This window comes from Sorex fumeus, unplaced genomic scaffold (genome assembly GCF_029834395.1).
Source record: "Sorex fumeus unplaced genomic scaffold, SorFum_2.1 ptg000063l, whole genome shotgun sequence".
Lineage (NCBI taxonomy): Eukaryota > Metazoa > Chordata > Mammalia > Eulipotyphla > Soricidae > Sorex > Sorex fumeus.
Window position 1 is genome coordinate 5,711,761 of NW_026606120.1, and position 19,384 is coordinate 5,731,144.

Sequence of the window (19,384 nt, forward strand, 5' to 3'; positions counted from 1 at the left end):
AACTCGATTGAACTGACAGTCGTGTGCGCGTATCTTTGCGAGACGCGGCTGCCCGGTCCCCGCAGCCTCCGGGTCGTGGACGCTCCCCTGCGTGTCCTCCAGCCCTCCAAGGGAGGCCGGATGCGGGGATGCCCGGCCCGTGCCCTTCCGGCGAGTTACCGCCCCGGCCTGGCCGCAATGAGGCAATTTCCCGGCAGTCACGTCCGGCGCGCGGGGCGGAGCGCACGGCGTCCTGGGCGGGGAGACGGGGCGGCGCGGACCCCCGGGGAGTCGGGCTGGGCCTGCCGGGAAGGGGGTGGCGGGGGCGGGGAGCGCGCTGCGGGGCGGAGCGGGAGGGGCCCCGCCTCCAGGAAGGCGGTGCACGGGAAGGGGGGGGTGCCCGGTCCCCGCTCCGCGGCCTGCGTGCCCCGCCCGGCCTGAGACCTCCCGCGTCGCGGAAGGTAGGTGGCTTGCAGGGGCGACCAGGCTCGGTCTGCGGAGAGGCCAGGCCGGGGACCACCCGCCTTAGCAGATAAAGGACAAGCCGCCCGCCTCGAAGGCGGGGCCCGGGGCTGGGCCCGATCGCTCCGGGAGACTAGCGGGGCTGGTGGACGTCAAGAGGCAGGGCGTGGGGGGCCGCAGAGTGGGTGGGGCCGAGGGGAAAAGGGGCTCCTCTCCGGGATCTCCGCAGCGCCCCGTCCCTGAGCGCACAGGCATTTCTTTCCCTCTCCCCCAGCTCCCATCTGAGCCATGTTTTTCACCTGCGGCCCAAATGAGGCCATGGTGGTCTCCGGTGAGTACCGACCTCCGCCTGGCCAGAGACCCCCACTCCCATCCCCTGCGAATCGGGCCTTGCTTCTTGCCTATCTAGCTGTCAACTGCCCCGCCCAGCCCCGCATGCCTGCAAGAGCTACCCGCTAGAGATTCCCTGCCGCCACCGCGTTCCGCGTTCAGATTCCTTCCATCTCCCAGGTTTCCTCTGGGGGGGGGGGCGCTAGGGGGTTTCTCCCCATCCTGCCTTACTTCCGTTTTCCACCTGCGGGTTCTACCCGCTGCTCACCCTCCCCTCTCCCTGCAGGCTTCTGCCGGAGTCCCCCAGTCATGGTGGCTGGAGGGCGTGTCTTTGTCCTGCCCTGCATCCAGCAAATCCAGAGGTAGGTGGGACAAGAGCCAGGGAAGGGAGGATCCCTGATTTTCTCTCTCTTCTTGTTCTCATTGCCCACCCCTTTTTTTTCCCCCTCTAGGATCTCTCTCAACACACTGACCCTCAATGTCAAGAGTGAAAAGGTTTACACTCGCCACGGGGTTCCCATCTCAGTCACTGGCATTGCCCAGGTGAGGCTCCCTGAGCCTTTCCCAATTCAAGTCCCCTGTCACCCAGGCGTTGCAGATCTAACCCGACCTTCTCAGTAATGTCTCTGCTGGTCTCACCATGTCTCCAGGGACCTTCCAAGGCACCTGACTCCTCCCCTCCCTTCCCCTCCCTGCTTTCTCCCTGGCCCCCTGAGAGAGACACCATCTCCCACCCCTCTGCCACAGGTAAAAATCCAAGGGCAGAACAAGGAGATGTTGGCAGCTGCCTGCCAGATGTTCCTGGGCAAGACCGAAGCGGAGATTGCTCACATTGCACTGGAGACGCTTGAGGGCCACCAGAGAGCCATCATGGCCCACATGACTGTGGAGGTAGGCCAGAGAGGAGGAAAGAGCTGGAAATAGGGCGGAGATAAAGTACAGTGGGCAGGGTACTTGCCTTGCACAAGTACGATTCCGGGTACCACATATGGTACCCTAAGCAGAGTCGTGAGTAAGCCCTAAGCACAGCCAAGGTGTGATCCAAAGCCAAACAGAAAGGGCTTTAAGGGATGCCAGGCAGAGGGGGGCCCAGGTGCCCAGCTAGATTGAATTGCTGAGTTCCTTCTTCCCACCCTCCTGTTATCCTAGGAAATCTATAAGGACCGGCAGAAGTTCTCAGAGCAGGTTTTCAAAGTGGCTTCCTCAGACCTGGTCAATATGGGCATCAGCGTGGTCAGCTACACCTTAAAGGACATCCACGATGACCAGGTACCTGGGAGCTAGCCTCTGCTTCTTTCCCTGTTCCCACCTCCTTTTTTAACCAGTTCTTTTTATTGCACATTTATGGCAGTATCAATACTGTTTTAGGCTCCATGCTATTGTACCACCCCAGCCCGCAGTGTTGCACGCAGTCTGCCCGGCATTGCCCCGCTAAGCCTCCAACCCTCCGGGACTCAGACTTCTGCCTTTCTCCCGCAGGACTATTTGCACTCCTTGGGGAAGGCTCGCACAGCTCAAGTCCAAAAGGATGCTCGAATTGGGGAAGCAGAGGCCAAGAGAGATGCTGGAATCCGGGTGAGAGACGGGGGGACCTTTGGTGCCTGTGGGCTTCTTGGACACACACGGGATGAGAGGGAAAGAGCACAGTGGAGTGGAGGCTGCTTGAGCTGACAGAGGGAATGGTGCGGTGAGGAGAGTCGAGGGGAGTGGGGGCCCCCCCTTTAGACCTCCTCACCCTACTCTCACCTGGTGTCTGCTTGGACAGGAGGCCAAAGCCAAGCAGGAAAAAGTGTCTGCACAGTACTTGAGCGAGATCGAGATGGCCAAGGCGCAGAGGGACTATGAGCTGAAGAAGGCCACCTACGACATCGAGGTCAACACACGCCGAGCACAGGCTGACCTGGCCTACCAGCTACAGGTCAGCCCAGAAGGCCTGGCCAGGCCACATGCACTTCTTCCATCCTCATTAGCCTTCTCAGTCTCATAGTGTTACTTCTTGCTTTTACTGGTTTTGGTTTCTTTGTGTGTGTGTGTGTGTGTGTGTGTGTGTGTGTGTGTGTGTGTGTGTTTTAAGAAGAAATAGCATTTGATTGTTACTCTTTCATGCCAGGATTGAACCAAGGACCTCACACATGTAGAGCAAATGCTCTAACATTCTGGCCCTTCATCTTATGACTGTTGTTGTTCTTATTGTTACTGGTTTGAGAGTCACATCTGGCAATGCTTGGGGGTTGCTCCTGGCTATTTTCTGGAGCCAGTGGTGTGAGGGATCAAATCCTGACCCCTTGCATTCAAAGCATGAGCCCAGCCCTGGGTTATTATTGTTGTTTTAGGGCCACACCCGCCTGTGCTCAGGACTTGCTCCTGGCTCTGCACTCAGGGATCACTCAGGCAGGGCTCTAGGGACCATATCTGGTGTCAGGGATTAAACCCTGCACCCTCCCAGCTGTATCAGCCCCACCCCCAACTCTACACTGGCCCCCCACTTTTTCTTTTTTTTTTTTTTTTGCTTTTGGGCCACACCCAGTGGTGCTCAGGGTTTACTCCTGGCTCTGCAGGAATGGTATCACTCCTGGCAGGATTCGGGGGACCATATGGAGTGCCAGGGATAGAACCCAGGTCAGGGGCTGAAGTGATAGCACAGCGGGGAAGGCATTTGCCTTGCACGCGGCTGACCCAGGTTCGATTCCCAGCATCCCATATGGTCCCCCGGGCACTGCCAGGGGTAATTCCTGAATACATGAGCCAGGAGTAACCCCTGTGCATCGCCAGGTGTGACCCAAGAAGCACAAAAAAAAAAAGAACCCAGGTCAGCAGTGTCCAAGGCAAGCACTCCACACACTATACTATTTCTCCAGCCCTTGATTCTTTTTATTCTGTCCTTCTGCTCCCTTCGTTCTTATTCCTTCCGCATCTGCCATGCTCTTGGTTGTTTTTGGTACTGATTTGTGATGATTGGTTGCACACATGTCTGGTCGTGGTGCTCACACGTTTCTACCTGCAATGCTCACTAGGAGTTCAGGTTGTACACACTTGACTATGGTACTAACATTTGTGCACAAGTTGGTCCCTGGGGTAATGCACATATGCTCATCAAGATCACATTTCCTGCCCTTGTGGTTCATGAATTTTTGTTTTTGATGGACTCAGCAGTGATCATACCTTCTCCCTGCCACTTTTTTTTAGCTTTTAAGCCACATCCAGCATTGCTCAGGGATCACAGTGGTGCTCAGGGATCACATGTGGTGTAGGGGATTCAAATCAGGGTCAGCCATCTGCAAGACAAGCACCTTTACTAACCCAGTACTATCTCTCTGGCCTCCAAGATCTCCTTTTTAAAAAAAAATTATTTTTCCTTACAACTTATGTAAACTCTGTGGTTGACAAGGACTGGAGCGATAGCACAGCGGGTAGGGCGTTTGCCTTGCACGCAGCCAACATGGCCAACCCGAGTTCAGTTCCTCTGCCCCTCTCGGAGAGCCCAGCAAGCTACTGAGAGTATCTCACCCGCATGGCAAAGCCTGGCAAGCTACCCGTGATGTATTCGATATGCAAAACACAGTAAAAACAAGTCTTATGATGGAGACATTACTGGCAAATCGATGAACAACAGGAGGACAGTGACAGTGACAGTGGTCTACAAAGCTGTTCGTGATGATTTATTACAGACATTCAATATACCAACACCAGTCCCACCACCATTATCTCTAATTTTCCCAACTCCCCTTAAGCCTGCTGCCATAGCAGGCCCTCAGTAATTCATTTTATATTGCTTGTTTGCTAAAAGAATAAGATCCCAGGGGCTGGAGTGATAGTACAGTGGGTAGGGCGTTTGCCATATACGCAGCCGACCCAGGTTCAATTCCCAGCTTCCCATTACTGTCCCCTGAGCACCGCCAAGAGTAATTCCTGAGTGAAGAGCTAGGAGTAACCCCTATGCATTGCAGAGTGTGACCCCTCCTCCCGCAAAAAAAAGCAAAATAATAATAATAATAATAAGATCCCTTTTTTCGCTGGCTGCGTGCAATGAAAATGCAGCCACCGGTTATTTTTTGTTGTTATTGGTTCTTTTTTTGGGTCACACCCAGCGATGCTCAGGGGTTACTCCTGGCTCTGCACTCAGGAATTACTCCTGGCAGTGCTCCAGGGATCTTATGAGATGCTGGGGATCAAACCTGGATCTGCCACATGCAAAAGGCAAACACCCTACCTGCTGCACTATCGCTCCGACCCAACTATGGGATTGCCAGTATGGCAGATAGCTGAGCTGCCAGGATCGCTGTCCCAATATGTGAGGCTCCAGTATTTCAACCTGTGTGAGTGCTCTCGGGTCAGGCTCTCTGAGTCACTGTACTGCTCCTCTGGATCCCAACTCTTCATCCCGAACCTCACTCCTATGCCTTCTATCAGGAAGCCTTTTGTTTGTTTGTTTGTTTTGTTTTTGTTTGTTTGGGGGGCCACACTTAGAAATGATCAGGGGTTAGTCCTTACTTTGTACTCAAGAATTGCTCCTGGCAGTGCTCAAGGGACCATATGTCATGCCAGGGATCAAACTTGGATAGGCTGTGTGCAAGGCAAACGCTCTACCCACTGTACTATTGCTCCAGCCCCTATCACTCTGCTTGCCCAGAGGGACATTCTGGCCTGGGCTATGAGTCTGGGATGTCAATGGAGTTAAAGTAACTCCTTTATTTATTGATTTTTTGTTGTTGTTGACAATAACATTTATTGTTAGAAATTTGCATTGGTGTAGCAGACAAGGTATAGACTTTGTATGGCTTGTCAAAGATGGATTAGTAACGGAAACTTTATTTGTTGAGCATTCCAAAGGATGCCATTTATAAACCAACTAAAACATTCATTGGATCCATTATGAGTACCACATTAGTAACATAAAGCATTTATTTTTAGGTCTTATAAACTGATCATCCTTAGATAGTCTACAAAAAATGATTCTGTACCACTCTCCGCAGGAATTTCAAACTTGCATTGATTTTCCCTAGATTGTTTTGCAAGACTTAGATTTGCTGTGGTTGTTTGGGTCATACTTGCCACGTGGACATTCTTTCCAAGGTTTCCGGTTTCACTCCAGTGGCTGATAGGACAGGATTCAGTCCTCTTCTGGGCATGCACCTCTTTGGGTTCTCGGTAAGGTTTGGGGTTGAAAATCTTGCAGGTCATTCCAGTCCAAGCTCTCGTGACTCCCATCTCTTGGACAGTAGTAAAGGGCTTCCTAGACCTGATCCTGTAGTCTGTGAAGAGAAGGAGATATAGGTCTAGGAAAAGAGCTGGAGAGAGATTCAGAGAGTGGGTCGAAGAGAGAGAGCAAAGTAACTCCTTTATTAAAATATCAAAGTCTGGAGCCAGAGCAGGTAGGCGTTCGCCTTGTGTGTGGTAGACCGGGTTTGGTCCCTAGCATTCCATATGGTTCCTGAGCTCGCTCAGGAGTGATTCCTGAACACAGAGCCAGTAATAACCTCTAAGCATTGCTGGGAATGACCAAAAACCTAAACCAAAAAAAAAAAATACTAAGGGTTGGATTCATAGTACAGCGGGTAAATAAGGCACTTGTCTGGCATGTGGCCAACCTGGATTCAATCCCCAGCATCCCATATGGTCTCCTAAAGCACCACCAGAAGTGATCCTTGAACACAGAGGCAGAAGTAAACTGAGTACCCCTGAAGGTAGCCAAAAACATAAAAGTGTTATGGGGGGGGTTGATGGTAGGGACAGTTTCAGCCATACCCAGTGGTGCTCGGTCTAATCGTGGCTCTGTGCTAGGAGTGACCTTTGGCATTGATTGGGGCTAGAGATATGAATTGAGACTGGCCACAGACATAGTAAGTGCTTTAACTCCTATACTGTTTAACTGTCTCTTATTTATTTTTTATTAAACATTTGTAACTTGTTTTGGGGCCTATTGGTGGTACTCAGGAGCTACTCCCAGCAAATTGCTCAGCAGGAACTCCTGGCAGTGTTCTGAGGAACATAGAGTTTTGAGAATTGAACCCAAGTCTTCCACATGCAAAGGATACATACTGACACTTAGAGCTACCTCCCTGGGCCTGCAGCTGACATCTGCTGGGATTTAATTTTGATGGAACGGTGAAGAATAGATGAATAAAGAGATCGGGATTCCTTTTAATAGCTCTGTGATAATACAATAACTTGGTGGCTATTTCATTTCCTTTTTTTTTTACCACACTTTGCATTTCTTAGGGGCTACTCCTGGTCCTGTGCTCTGTTGTTGCTCACAGTAGTGCGTCTTGGAGGATCATTTCTTTTTTTGGGGGGGACTAGAGGTGATAGGGACAGGGGTGGAGGACATCTTGGTGATGAGGTGCAGTAACTTTGTACATAAATTCCATATACTTTTAATGTTATTGTAACCATGTCATCTAAACTATTATTTAACTTTTTTTTTTTTTTTTTTTTGCTTTTTGGGTCAAACCCAACAATGCACAGGGGTTACTCTTGGCTCGTGCACTCAGGAATTACTCCTGATGGTGCTCAGGGACCATATGAGATGCTGGGAATCGAACCCAGGTTGGCCACCTGCAAGGCAAACACCCTATCCGCTGTGTTATCACTCCAGCCCTTGAAGATTGTTTCTTACCTGAAAGTGACACCAGAGCAGGGCCCCAAGAGTAGACCTCATGTGGTAACTGCTGGGAATTGGATCCCAGCTTCTAGCATGCAAAACATGAATTCCAGCCTGTTGAGCTTCCTCTCCGGTCCAGCTGTTTTATTTAATTAAAATTCAATAAAGTTGGGGCTGGAGAGATAGCACAGCAGGTAGGGCATTTGCCTTGCACACAGCTGACCCAGGTTCGATTCCCAGCATCCCATATGGTTCCCTGAGCACTGCCAGGAGTGATTTCTGAGTGCAGAGCCAGGAGTACCCCTGTGCATCGCCGGGTGTAACCCAAAAATAAAAAATTAATTAAATTTGATAAAGTTAAATTTCAGTTCTTTATATATTTCAACTACCTTTCAAGTGCACAATTTAACATCTGCATAGGGTTCATCATTTGGAAAGTGCAGACAAGGAAATCTTTTTCGTTTTTTGTTTCATTTTGGTTTAGGGCCAGCTCTGCTCAGAGGTTGGCTCTGCACTTAGGAACTACTCCTGACAGTGCTCAAGGTAACATATATGTGGTACCGGGATTGAACATGGGTAGGTTGCGTGCAAGGCAAGTGCCCCCTACCCACTGTACTATCGCTCTGGCCCACTGAACTCTTTTGGTTTCATTTTGTTTTGTTTTGTTTTAGGGCCACATAATGCTAAGCTCAGTGCTTACTTACTCCTGGCTCAGAACTCAGGGATCACTCCTGGCGGGTTGGGAGACTGATATATGGAGTGTCAAGGATTAAACCCACATCAGCTCTGTGCAAGTACCGTTATACTATCTTTCTTGCCTTCCCAAGGAATATTTTTTGTTTTATTTTGTTTGGGGGCCACACCCAGTGGTGCTCAGGGCTGACTCCTGGCTATGCTCTCAGGGATCACTCCTGGTGGGCTCCAGGGATGCCAGGGATCAAACCCGGATCAACCACGTGCAAAGCAAACACCCTGCCCATTGTACTATTGCTCCAACTTGGTGAAGGAACTTTTTTTTTTTTTGCTTTTTGTGTCACACCCAGCGATGCTCAGGGGTTACTCCTGGCTTTGCATTCAGGAATTACTCCTGATGGTGCTTGGGGGACCATATGGGATGCTGGGGATCAAACCCAGGTCGACCATGTGCAAGGCAAATGCCCTACCTGTTGTGCTATTGCTCCGGCCCCCATGAAAGAACATTTTTAACAAAAATTCTATGGATAGCACTGGTTTAGATAGTGAACAGGACAAGAGAAGGGAAAATATTGCATTGAGAAAATATTTATTGAAGATTGGTGGCTTTCTTTGCTTCCAACAGTCTTCCTTATATTGTTCTTTTTGGGCTACATCTGGTGGTGCTCTGTTGACCAGGCAGTGCTGGGCATTGAACCTGAATTTTCTGCAAAGCATGTGCTCAGCCCCTTGAACTATCTCTCCAGCCCCTTGAAAAGATTGGTCCTCTTTAGATTATATCTCTTACCGCTCATTCACTTCCTCAGAAATCTCTTACTGAAAAGGGGAAACATTTCTGAATCTCTCTATGATCTAAACCTCCACAAAAAGAAACATAGGGCATGGGGGAACTAAGTTACTGACTTCCTTGGTCACAGGCCACATGAAACCAATGACAGGGTGCTGTGTACCCTTGTGGTCCCCCAGTCGCCCAGCAGCCCTGTAGTAACACAGAGGGGCAGAAAAGATGAGAACCTGGAGGTCAGACTTGTGAAATGATGGCAACTAGTCCACCCATTCAGATGATCAGTAGCTGACTCTTAAAGTGTTCTAACAGTAGTGAAAGGCAAAAGGATGGATAAGACGTAGACCTGATTGTGGGGGTGGGGGGAGAAAACAGAGCAGCTAGACCTTTTATTCATCTGCGAAGGGTACTCATAGACCTGTGATGCACTTGAGCTTGAATCCTGCAAGAAACCTTGTGGGCAGCTCTTTGATACTATACGGAGGTATGTTGATCCTCATTGTTTGCAGATACCACATTTGAGAACTTGCCCACTTGCTAAAATTTACCAGCCCGTGCTTGACACCTTTTGTGGTCATCTGCAGATAAGAAGTGACCTGACCAGCTGAAGTTAAAGATGTTCTGTCTTCTTTCACTAGAAGTAGTGTCAATTTTTACAATACATTTACTGTCATATTTTTTTGCATTTTTTTTTTTGCTTTCTGTTTGTATGTTTTGATGTGTTCAGTACTTGAAAAGACCGCCCAAGGGGCTGGAGTGATAGCATAGCGGGGAGGGCGTTTGCCTTGCATGCGGCTGATTCGGATTTGATTCCCAGTATCTCATATAGTCCCCTGAACACCACCAGAAATAATTCCTGAGAGTGCGAGTGCAGAGCCAGGAGTGACCCCTGAGCATCGCCGAGTATGACCCAAAAAGAAAAAAAAAAAAAAAGACTGCCCAAGAAGCCAGAGAGAGAGCTCAAGAGGCTGATTATATGCTTTGCATGCAGGAAAATTGGGTTTAAACCCTTGCACCACGTGGTCCCCTAAGCAGTGTGCTGGGAGTGACCCTCAAGAACAGCTCTAGATATGGCCCCAAACCAAAAGAAGCAAACAAAATATCCTTTGGTACCAGGGATATAACTCAGGAGTAAAGTATATCCTTTGTACATATGAAGCCCTGGGTTTGATCCCTAGCATCATTTAAAGGGTGTGGGCAGGGATCAGAGCAATAATAGGGTGCTATCTTGAACATGGCCAATCCGGGTTCTTCCCCAGCATCTCATGTGGTCCCTGAGCACCACCAGGAATGACTTCTGAGAGCCAGGAGCAATCCCTCAGCCTTTCCGGATGTGGCCAAAACCAATAAATAAAAATGTAAAGGGGGGGACAGAGTGATAGTACAGTGGGTAGAATGATTGCCTTGTATGTGGCCAACCCAATTTTGATCCCCATCACCACATATGGGCCCCCAAGCCCTGCCAGGAGTGATCCCTGAGTTCCAAGCCAGAAGCAGGCCCTGAGCACTACCTGGTGTGACCCCAAAACAAGCAAAAAAAAACTAATAGGCTTCCTGACTGAAAGGCTCAGAATTTGAAACAAGAATCTTGCACCTGAAGCAAGATCCTTGGGTGATTCATTGTCATTTATATGTAGGAATTTGAGAAGCATTAATACAGCAGAAACCAGATTGGGTGGGGTTGCATGAGACTCTATGTAGAGTCTTTAACCTTTGTCTTTCTTTGTCTGCAAATGAGCAGATTAAGTTGATTTGAGCTCTGCTCAACTTAGATCAGTTCCTCATTTTGTGCCTGGCTCTCTGCTAGATAATAAGGAAATAAGGATTTATTCCACAAATAATCTAATAAGTGACTATCCTGTGCCAGGGTTTTGGAGGGGAGGATGGAAGTCTAACAGGCAGTTTAGACATCTTGAAGCTCACATTAGAACACAGCTAATGTAAGTAAAGAAATAATCTCATTATTTTGCTTATATTCTATGAAGTAAATAAAAGGGGTAAAAACTAAGGGGAAGAAGGGGCTGGAGCAATAGCACAATGGGTAGGGCATTTGCTTTGCACATGGCCAACCGGGTTCGATTCCCAGCATCCCATATGGTCCCCCGAGCACCACCAGGAGTAATTCCTGAGTGCAGAGCCCGAAGTAACCCCTGTGCATCACCGGGTGTGACCCAAAAAGCAAAAAAAAATAAAAAAATAAAAACCTAACGGGAAAGAACTGAGCTGGCAAGATAGCTCAGCGGCCTGGAGTGAATGCTTTGTATGCAGGAGACCACCCTTACCATGTGAAACCCTGAGCACTGCCAGGAGCAACCACCAAGCACTGCCAAGTCGTGTCCCCATCCCCACAAAATGTAGAAGTACTGTGTTTGGTCAGGATGTCATCAGAGAGCCACTGGGAGAAAATGGTATAGGAAATGAAACCTGAAGAAGAGAAAGCCAGCCGGGTAGTGTTGTGAACACAAACAACAGGGGCCTGTGCTGTTCAACTAGAAATATGTGTGCTTGGGGCCAGGAAAATTATCTAAAGTGAATGTTTTGTTGGGGCTAGAGTGATAGCACAGCGGTTAGGGCATTTGTCTTGCATGTGGCCAACCTGGGTTCGATTCCCAGCATCCCATATGGTCCCCCAAGCACCCCTAGGAGTAATTTCTGAGTGCGTGAGCCAGGAGTAAGCCCTGTACATCACCGGGTGTGACCCAAAAAGCAAATAATAATAATAATAATAAAGTGCATGTTCTGTATGTGAGAGTCCCAGGTTTACTCCCCAGCACCAGGTAGTCCCCTAAGCACTCCCAGGAGTGACCCCTGAGCACCACTGGGCGTGGCCCAAAAAATAAAAGTAAATAACAGTGAAGATGGAGATGCCCCCAGTGCTGTGTGATATTGTGTTGTGTTTGCACTCTGAGAGCTGCATTGTTCGGCGAGTAAATCGGGTGCAGACAAGTCGTCTGTGTCATATCGTATTGTGATTGCACTCTGAGAGCTGCATTGTTGGGCGAGTCCATCAGATGCAGACTAGATGTCAGTGTTCTTGTCCACACCTGCATGTGGCTGGCGTGCAGGAAGTGCCATTGGCGGGGAGAAGAGCCCAGGCCAGACCTAGGATCTGTGCAGGGAAATGGACTCTGCTAGAGGACTGGCTGTGCGCCCCCCCCCCGCGGACCCCCTTCATGCCCCTCTGCTTTTACCATCCAGGTGGCCTGGCTTCTGTCTGTTGATCTTGGGTGCTTGCTCTTAAGCTGACCTGGCGTGCCTCCTACCCAGGTGGCCAAGACGAAGCAGCAGATCGAGGAGCAGCGGGTACAGGTGCAGGTGGTGGAGCGGGCCCAGCAGGTGGCAGTGCAGGAGCAGGAGATCGCCCGCCGGGAGAAGGAGCTGGAGGCCCGAGTGCGGAAGCCTGCGGAGGCTGAGCGCTACCGGCTCGAGCGCCTAGCAGAGGCCGAGAGGTAAGACTCCTGCCTGCCCCTCGGGGCCCCTTCACTGAAGGTTCACCTCGGCCTCTAGATGAGCAGGAACTTTACCACCCAGTCTCCTGCGGAGTTGAGGATGCCGGAGTTGCTTGCTCCTGGGGGCCAGACCCATGGGAGCCCCTCCCTCCACTTCCCTTCTTCCCCAGGTCCCAACTGATCATGCAGGCTGAGGCTGAAGCTGAGTCTGTGCGGGTGAGTTCAGAGACCCCCCTCACCCCCCCCCACCCCCGTGGCCTATGGAGGGAGGGGGGATTTACTGCTTAAGTTGCCAATCCTTGCTCACTGCTGCCGCGGTCTAAGTGTACAGTAACCACTCCCTGCCCAGATGCGTGGGGAGGCCGAGGCCTTTGCCATCGCAGCCCGGGCCCGGGCCGAGGCTGAGCAGATGGCCAAGAAGGCGGAAGCGTTCCAGCTCTACCAAGAGGCGGCTCAGCTGGACATGCTGCTGGAGAAACTGCCTCAGGTCTGTGGTTGTGTGGGCCCCAGGAGTGGAGGGAAGGAACTGGGGATTGGAGGGTGAGGGAGAACTGGGCCACCCATACATTCGTGTTGGGAGTGGAAGGAGTGAGCACAGTGAGGAGTGAGTGGGGAATGAGCAGGAGGACAGAGGCTCAGACTCTCAGGGGGAGGCCAGGCCACAGACATTCAGGGGGCGTGTCACCCGCCAGGTGGCAGAGGAGATCAGCGGGCCACTGACCTCTGCCAACAAGATCACACTGGTGTCCAGTGGAAGTGGAGCCGTGGGAGCCGCCAAAGTGACCGGAGAGGTGCTGGACATCCTGAACCGCCTGCCAGAGAGCGTAGAGAGACTCACGGGCATCAGCATCTCCCAGGTGAGGCCATCTAGGACAGGGTCTGGGCACGAGCTGGGCCTTCCTGCACATGGACCCAGCAGTTCTGGTGCCCTGGTATTTACGTAGTGTGTGCTATATACACAAAGGGTGGGGTTTTTTTTAGGTCACACCCAGTGATGCACAGGGGTTACTCCTGGCATTACATTCAGGAATTACTCCTGGCGGTGCTCAGGGGACCATGTGGGATGCTGGGAATCGAACCCAGGTCGGTCGCGTGCAAACAAAGGATGTTTTGAAAAAAAAAATTTTTTTTTTCTACTTAAACTACCCTGGGTAGGTAGGGTTTCCAAAAAAACTAAAAATTTGCTCAGTCACCAGCCTTACGCTGCACAGCTGCCAAAGCCGGGCTTCAGACCCAGGCTGACTCTGACCCTGTGCCTCCCAGGTTCAGGAAGCGAGTGGCGGCCTGTGGCAGTTAATTCCGAGGCTCCCAGAGCAGGATCTAGAAACGCAGTTTTGGTGTGAATGCTGTGACCCTGGACATGTTATCAGCTCCTCCCTAACTATTTTCTCACCTTAAAATTAGGTTAGCCAGGGCCAGAGATAGTATAGCGTTTACCTTACATGTAGCCAACCCTGGTTCAAGTCCCCCAGCACCATACATGGTCCCTTGAGGACCATCAAAGGTTACTTCTGAGCACCACAGGAATAGCCCCACCCTCAAAAAAAATATCAAGTTAGCCATCTAACTTGTTAAGTGCTTCTGAGTATATTAATTCAGACACAAAAGCATTGAACCCTATCAGGGACATTCAGACTGGATTCTGGAAACCTGAAGGGGAGCCTTAGCCACCTAGAATCTAAGCAGGCCCCAGGCCCTCCCCGCTTTTTTTTTTTATGGTAAAGTAAGATAGTTTGTATTGAAAATTGGATGTGAGGTGTGAGGAAGGAGGAAGTACATATTCAAGAGAGAACACGGTGGGCTGGAGTGATAGCACAGCGGGTAGGGCATTTGCCTTGCATGCAGCCGACCCGGGTTCAATTCCCAGCATCTCATATGGTCCCCTGAGCGCTACCAGGAGTAATTCCTGAGTGTAGAGCCAGGAGTAACCCCTGTGCACCGCCAGGTGTGACCCAAAAAGCATAAATAAATAAATAAATAAATAAATAAAAAGAGAGAACACGGGCCTCTCCAGGGGGGGAAAAAGCAAAGAAACACAGAGACAAGCAAATGATGAGTTTAAGGGAGAAGGTGGACCTGAGGAGCAAGTCTCCCTCCTCACTTTCAAAAGAAAATCTTTTAGTGGCCAGAGCAAAAGTACAGCAGGTAGGACATTTGCATTGTATGCAACTTACCCAGGTTTGATCCTCAGCATCCCTGAGCACCGCCGGGATAAATCCTGAGTGCGGAGCGAGAATACCCCCTGAGCATCATCAGTGGGTGACCCAAAAACAGAAACAAAAACCCAACTTTATTTAGGTTCTGTGATTTACAGTTCTGTTAATGGTAGCATTTCATATACAGTGTTCCAAACTCTCCCCAAACTCTCCCCATCTTTTACTTAAATGCTATCATGGGCACCAGAAAACCTCAAGATCCCAGGAAGATTCCTGGAAATTAGGGGCAGGGTTCCTGGTTCCCAAGTTCATGTACTTTGTCTTTTTGCCAGGTAAATCACAAGCCTTTGCGAACAGCCTGACCTTCGCCGACATCTACCCCTGTGGTTCGAGTTGCCTGATGGTCCTGTTATTGCATGCACTTCAGCTGACCTCCGAGCATGCGTTGTTGAGAGTGGTCTCCACCCCATATCTCCTGCCAAATTAGCTGTGCCTTGCCTGGGATGGGAAGGGTTGCTCCTTTTGACCCCCCACACTGCCAAGACTGCCACTCCCCCAGGGGTCCTGTCAAGCATTTTGATGATCCCATCCTACCCCAAACTTATTTAACTTTAAATTAAATTAGAATGTCTAAAATCAGAATGTACAGAATTCATTCTTTTTTTTTTTGGCTTTTTGGGTCACACCCAGTGATACTCAGGGGTTACTCCTGGCTCTGTACTCAGGAATTACTCCTGATGGTGCTTGGGGGACCATATGGGAGGCTGGGGATCAAACCTGAATTGGCCATGTGCAAGGCAAATGCCCTGCCCGCTGTACTATCACTCCAGCCCCAGAATTCATTGTTTTTTTTTTTTTATTTGAATGCATCACTGTGAGATACAGTTACAGACTTCCAAACTTTCATGATTGTGTTTCAGTTAAACAGTGTTCAAGTACCCATCCCTCCACCAGTGCCCATTCTCTGCCACCGAAGTTCCAAGTATCCCTCCCCCCACACCCCCATCCCCTGCCTCTGTGGCAGGCACAGTCCTCTCTTACTCTCTCTGTCCTTTTGGGTGTTATGCCAGAATCCATTCTTAAAGATGAGGATAGAGCACATACACGCATGTGCTCAAGGAACTGGAGCACATACATCTTTTTCATGCAGGAAGCCCAGGTTCAATTATTGGCACTACATGGTCCAAGCACCACCAAGTGTGGCCCAAAAAGAGACAACCCCTCCCCCCACAAAAAAAAAAACAACACTAATGAATGTCGAAGGTTCACAACTGTGTACAATGACTACTAAGCACTGATACTTATGAACAACTAAGAAAGCAGAACTGGGGGCCAGAAACATAGTACATATGTTAAGGCACCTGCCTTACATGCCGCTGACCCAAGTTAAGTCCACAGCACCACATATGATCTACCAAGCCCTGTCAGGAGTGATTCCAGAGCACAGAGCCAGGAGTAAACCCTGAGCATCAGTGGGTATAGCCAAAAAGAAAATAATAAAGTTAGAAGATAGCCAGCTCTTTTGGACTTTTTTTTTTTTTCATAAAATAGTTCACAATGTTTGATTACATTTAATATAATCCCACAAATCCCACCACCATTACACCTTCCCACCACCATATTTTGGATGTTTCCGTCCCAAACCCCAACTTCTGCCCCAAATCAGAACCAAAATAATTTATTTTGTATTGTTTGCTATTAATAAACCGCTGAAAATGCTCCAAAAAAACTTTCTTTAGAGGAGAGTGTGTGAAGATTGTTCTACTTCACCCTGGGGCCATTAAGCCCTTCTATAAGAGATAACTAATATGTTGTTAAGGGTTGAGCCATATATATATATGTCATTGGAGTCCTAGCCAATCAGGGCATTCAAACTCAATACATCAAGATTCTCTGTGAGCTGTATTGCGGATTCACTACCAGGATCTCACCATTCTACAAAGAAGTGATCGTTGATGTCAAGAGAGGGGTTCGGCAGGGTGATACCATTTCACCGAAACTCTTCAGTGCCACCCTCGAGAACATCATGCGATGACTGGAATGGGAAGGAATGGGAGTGAAGATAGATGGTCGGCAACTACACCACCTCCGCTTTGCTGATGACATTGTTCTAATAACACCAAACATCAGCCAAGCGGCACAAATGCTGGCCGACTTTGACCGTGAGTGTGGAAAGGTAGGACTACAGCTGAATCTTATGAAGGCAATGTTTATGAGAAACAGCCTCGTTCCTGACGCTCCATTTGCTCTCAACAGAATAACCATCTCCGAATGCAACAGTTATGTGTACCTAGGTCGAGAAGTCAACATGACAAATGACCTGGCACCCGAGCTGCGCAGGAGGAAGAGAGCGGCTTGGAACGCCTTCAAGAACAGCGAAGAAATAGCTAAGAGGACAAAGAACCTTTGGCTCCGGGCACATCTCTTTGATTCCACTGTTCTTCCTGCATTAACATATGCCTCAGAGACCTGGGCCCTACGCAAACAGGATGAGAACGCTATTTGGGTCTCCCAAAGAGGAATTGAAAGAGCTATGCTCGGAATATCACGTTTCACTCAAATGAGAGAAAGAATCCGGAGTTCCGACCTCCGTCGACGATCAAGAATCAGACTGTCTTGTTTGCCAAGGCATCAAAAATCAGATGGGCTGGTCACGTAATGAGATTTAGAGACGACTGCTGGACTAGAGCCATTACCGACTGGATTCCACAGGATGTCAAAAGACCACGTGGCCGCCCACCTATCAGATGGTCAGACTTCTTCATCAAGATCATGAACGATCGATTTGAGGCTCTTCGTGTTCCTAGAACGAACAGACGCCACTGGGCTACACTAGCATGCGACAGGGACAAATGGAGACGTTACTGGAGCCTGCTCTAGCAAATTGACGATTAACGGGAAGTCAAGTGATCAAGTGATATATATATATATATATATATATATATATATATATATATATATATATGGGCTGGAGCAATAGCACAGCAGGTAGGGTGTTTGCCTTGCACGTGGCCGACCTGGGTTTGATTCTTCCGCCCCTCTCGGGGAGCCTGGCTACCAAGCTACCAAGAGTATCTCACCCACACGACAGAGCCTGGCAAGCTACCAGTGACTTATTCGATCTGCCAAAACCAGTAACAAGTCTCACAATGGAGACGCTACTGGTGTCCACTCAAGCGAATCGATGGGAAGACAGTATCCACTGTGCTATCGCTCCAGCCTTGTAAAAAATGTATTTCCCTCGAAGATTGGTTCCTTCTACTTTAAACCCCATCAAATGTGGGGCAGTACTCTTGGAGTATGAGTGGTGAGGTATGAGATGTCACGTGGTCCAGTGATAGGTTCACTCATGGGTGAGGCTCGGCCCAAGCATGTAGAGAGCGGCCGTGAGCATGACAGCAGTTGAGTTCTGGAGATTTTCAGCTGCCCAGCGGGGGCTGAGTCCCAAGAAGCAAGGAGGGGCCTCACCTGCCCCCTCCACCCAGGGTGCCCCAAATGAAACAGCCTGGGGCAGGGTGCAGCGGCATGTCTATAATTGTGTCATGTTATGCTCTTTTGTGAGAGAGGACAGAGTCTCCAGATCGTGGCTATAGATGAGTTTATCTGGCGCCAACCAGAGGTGGCTTGTGGTGTGACTGCCGGAACCATGGGGGCAACATGGAGATCACCCATTCCCAGTTCCGTTGAACCCAGAGTTTTCAGTCACAAGTCCCACATACCTGTCTTTTGCACTTTTTAGAATGGGAAAAAGGTGGGGCTGGAGCCATAGTACAGTGGGTAGGGCGTTTGCCTTGCACACGGCTGACCCGGGTTCGATTCCCAGCATCCCATAGGGTCCCCCAAGCACCGTCAGGAGTAATTCCTGAGTGCAGAGCCAGGAGTAACCCCTGAGCATCGCCGGGTGTGACCGAAAAAGCCAATAAATAAATAAATAAATAATAGAATGGGAAAAAGGTAAAATAAAAGTTGTAGAATTTGGGAGTGTATAGGAGGCTTTATAGGTGACACTTGGCTTCGGGGCTGGAGCTATAGTATAGCAGTAGTCTTTGCCTTGCAGGAAGATAAGTTGGGTTCAGTCCCAAACATCCCATGGGATCCCCAAGCACTGTCAGGTGTGGCTTCAAAACTAGAGAAAGGTAGTTGGCCTTGCATGCTGCCAAAAGCCAAAACCCTCACACATGGCTCCCAGAACAGTGCCATAGGTCACTCCTGAGTAGAGTCAGGAGTAGCACCATAGGTGTAGTTCAACACCCCTGCCTCAAAAATTATAGTACTTGGGCTGGAAAGATAACTCAGAGGGTTGGAGTGCATATGTGAATTTGATCCCTGGCACCTTATAACTACTCATCACTCAGCCCAAACATTGGAAGAGCCTGATTGGAGGGTGTCTAGAAATGGCCCCCTGAACCTCCTTAAGCATTGCTTTGGAGAATGCCCCCCAAAATCAGAAAAGCAGAGGGGTGGATAGTATAGGGATAAGGTGCTTGTTTTGCACATGGCCAGCCCTGGTACCTCATGATCCCTCTAGTACTACCAGAAGTTATTCTGGAGCACTGTCAGGGGGCCCAAGCGCACCATCCCCCCAAAAAAAAAAATCTCAAACAAGTTCAATAATGTGTGTGTGGGGGGAGATACGGGGGATTTTGGTGGTGGAAAATGTGCATTGGTGAAGAGATGGGTGTTCGATGATTGTATGACTGAAGCTCAAACATGAAAGCCTTGTAACTATCTCACGGTGAATCTATAAATACAGGGGAAAATAAAATAAAATACTTAGAATAAAAGAAAGTAATGTGAACTTCATGCCCAATTCAATCAGCTTAATCAATGGCTGAAAAGCAGTACCCATACATTGTGAAGAAAAAAAAAAAGTTCAATAGTGGGGTCCAGCAAGCTAGAACAGTGCTTACCTTGCATGTAAGCACATCTA

The 19,384-nt window shown here is 49.3% G+C and overlaps 1 protein-coding gene across 1 annotated transcript; it reads left to right on the forward strand.

Moving 5' to 3' along the window:
• The first annotated feature begins 368 nt into the window (after nt 1–368).
• Nucleotides 369–15,090, forward strand: FLOT1 (flotillin 1). Its single transcript, XM_056127684.1, has 13 exons — nt 369–440; nt 716–772; nt 1,058–1,133; nt 1,224–1,314; nt 1,519–1,662; nt 1,921–2,040; nt 2,251–2,346; nt 2,537–2,689; nt 12,117–12,298; nt 12,469–12,514; nt 12,648–12,785; nt 12,991–13,155; nt 14,787–15,090. Exons 2-13 carry the CDS (start codon nt 730–732, stop codon nt 14,814–14,816), a joined length of 1,284 nt encoding a protein of 427 aa, XP_055983659.1. The 5' UTR covers nt 369–440; nt 716–729; the 3' UTR covers nt 14,817–15,090.
• The last annotated feature ends 4,294 nt before the right edge of the window (nt 15,091–19,384 follow it).

Bases quoted from the DNA above. Each gene is read 5' to 3' on its own strand.
- FLOT1 (XM_056127684.1), top strand. From the start codon at position 730: ATGTTTTTCACCTGCGGCCCAAATGAGGCCATGGTGGTCTCCG. The intron at 1,134-1,223 runs GTAGGTGGGACA...TTCCCCCTCTAG, and splicing joins TGCATCCAGCAAATCCAGAG to GATCTCTCTCAACACACTGA. The intron at 2,690-12,116 runs GTCAGCCCAGAA...CCTCCTACCCAG, and splicing joins ACCTGGCCTACCAGCTACAG to GTGGCCAAGACGAAGCAGCA.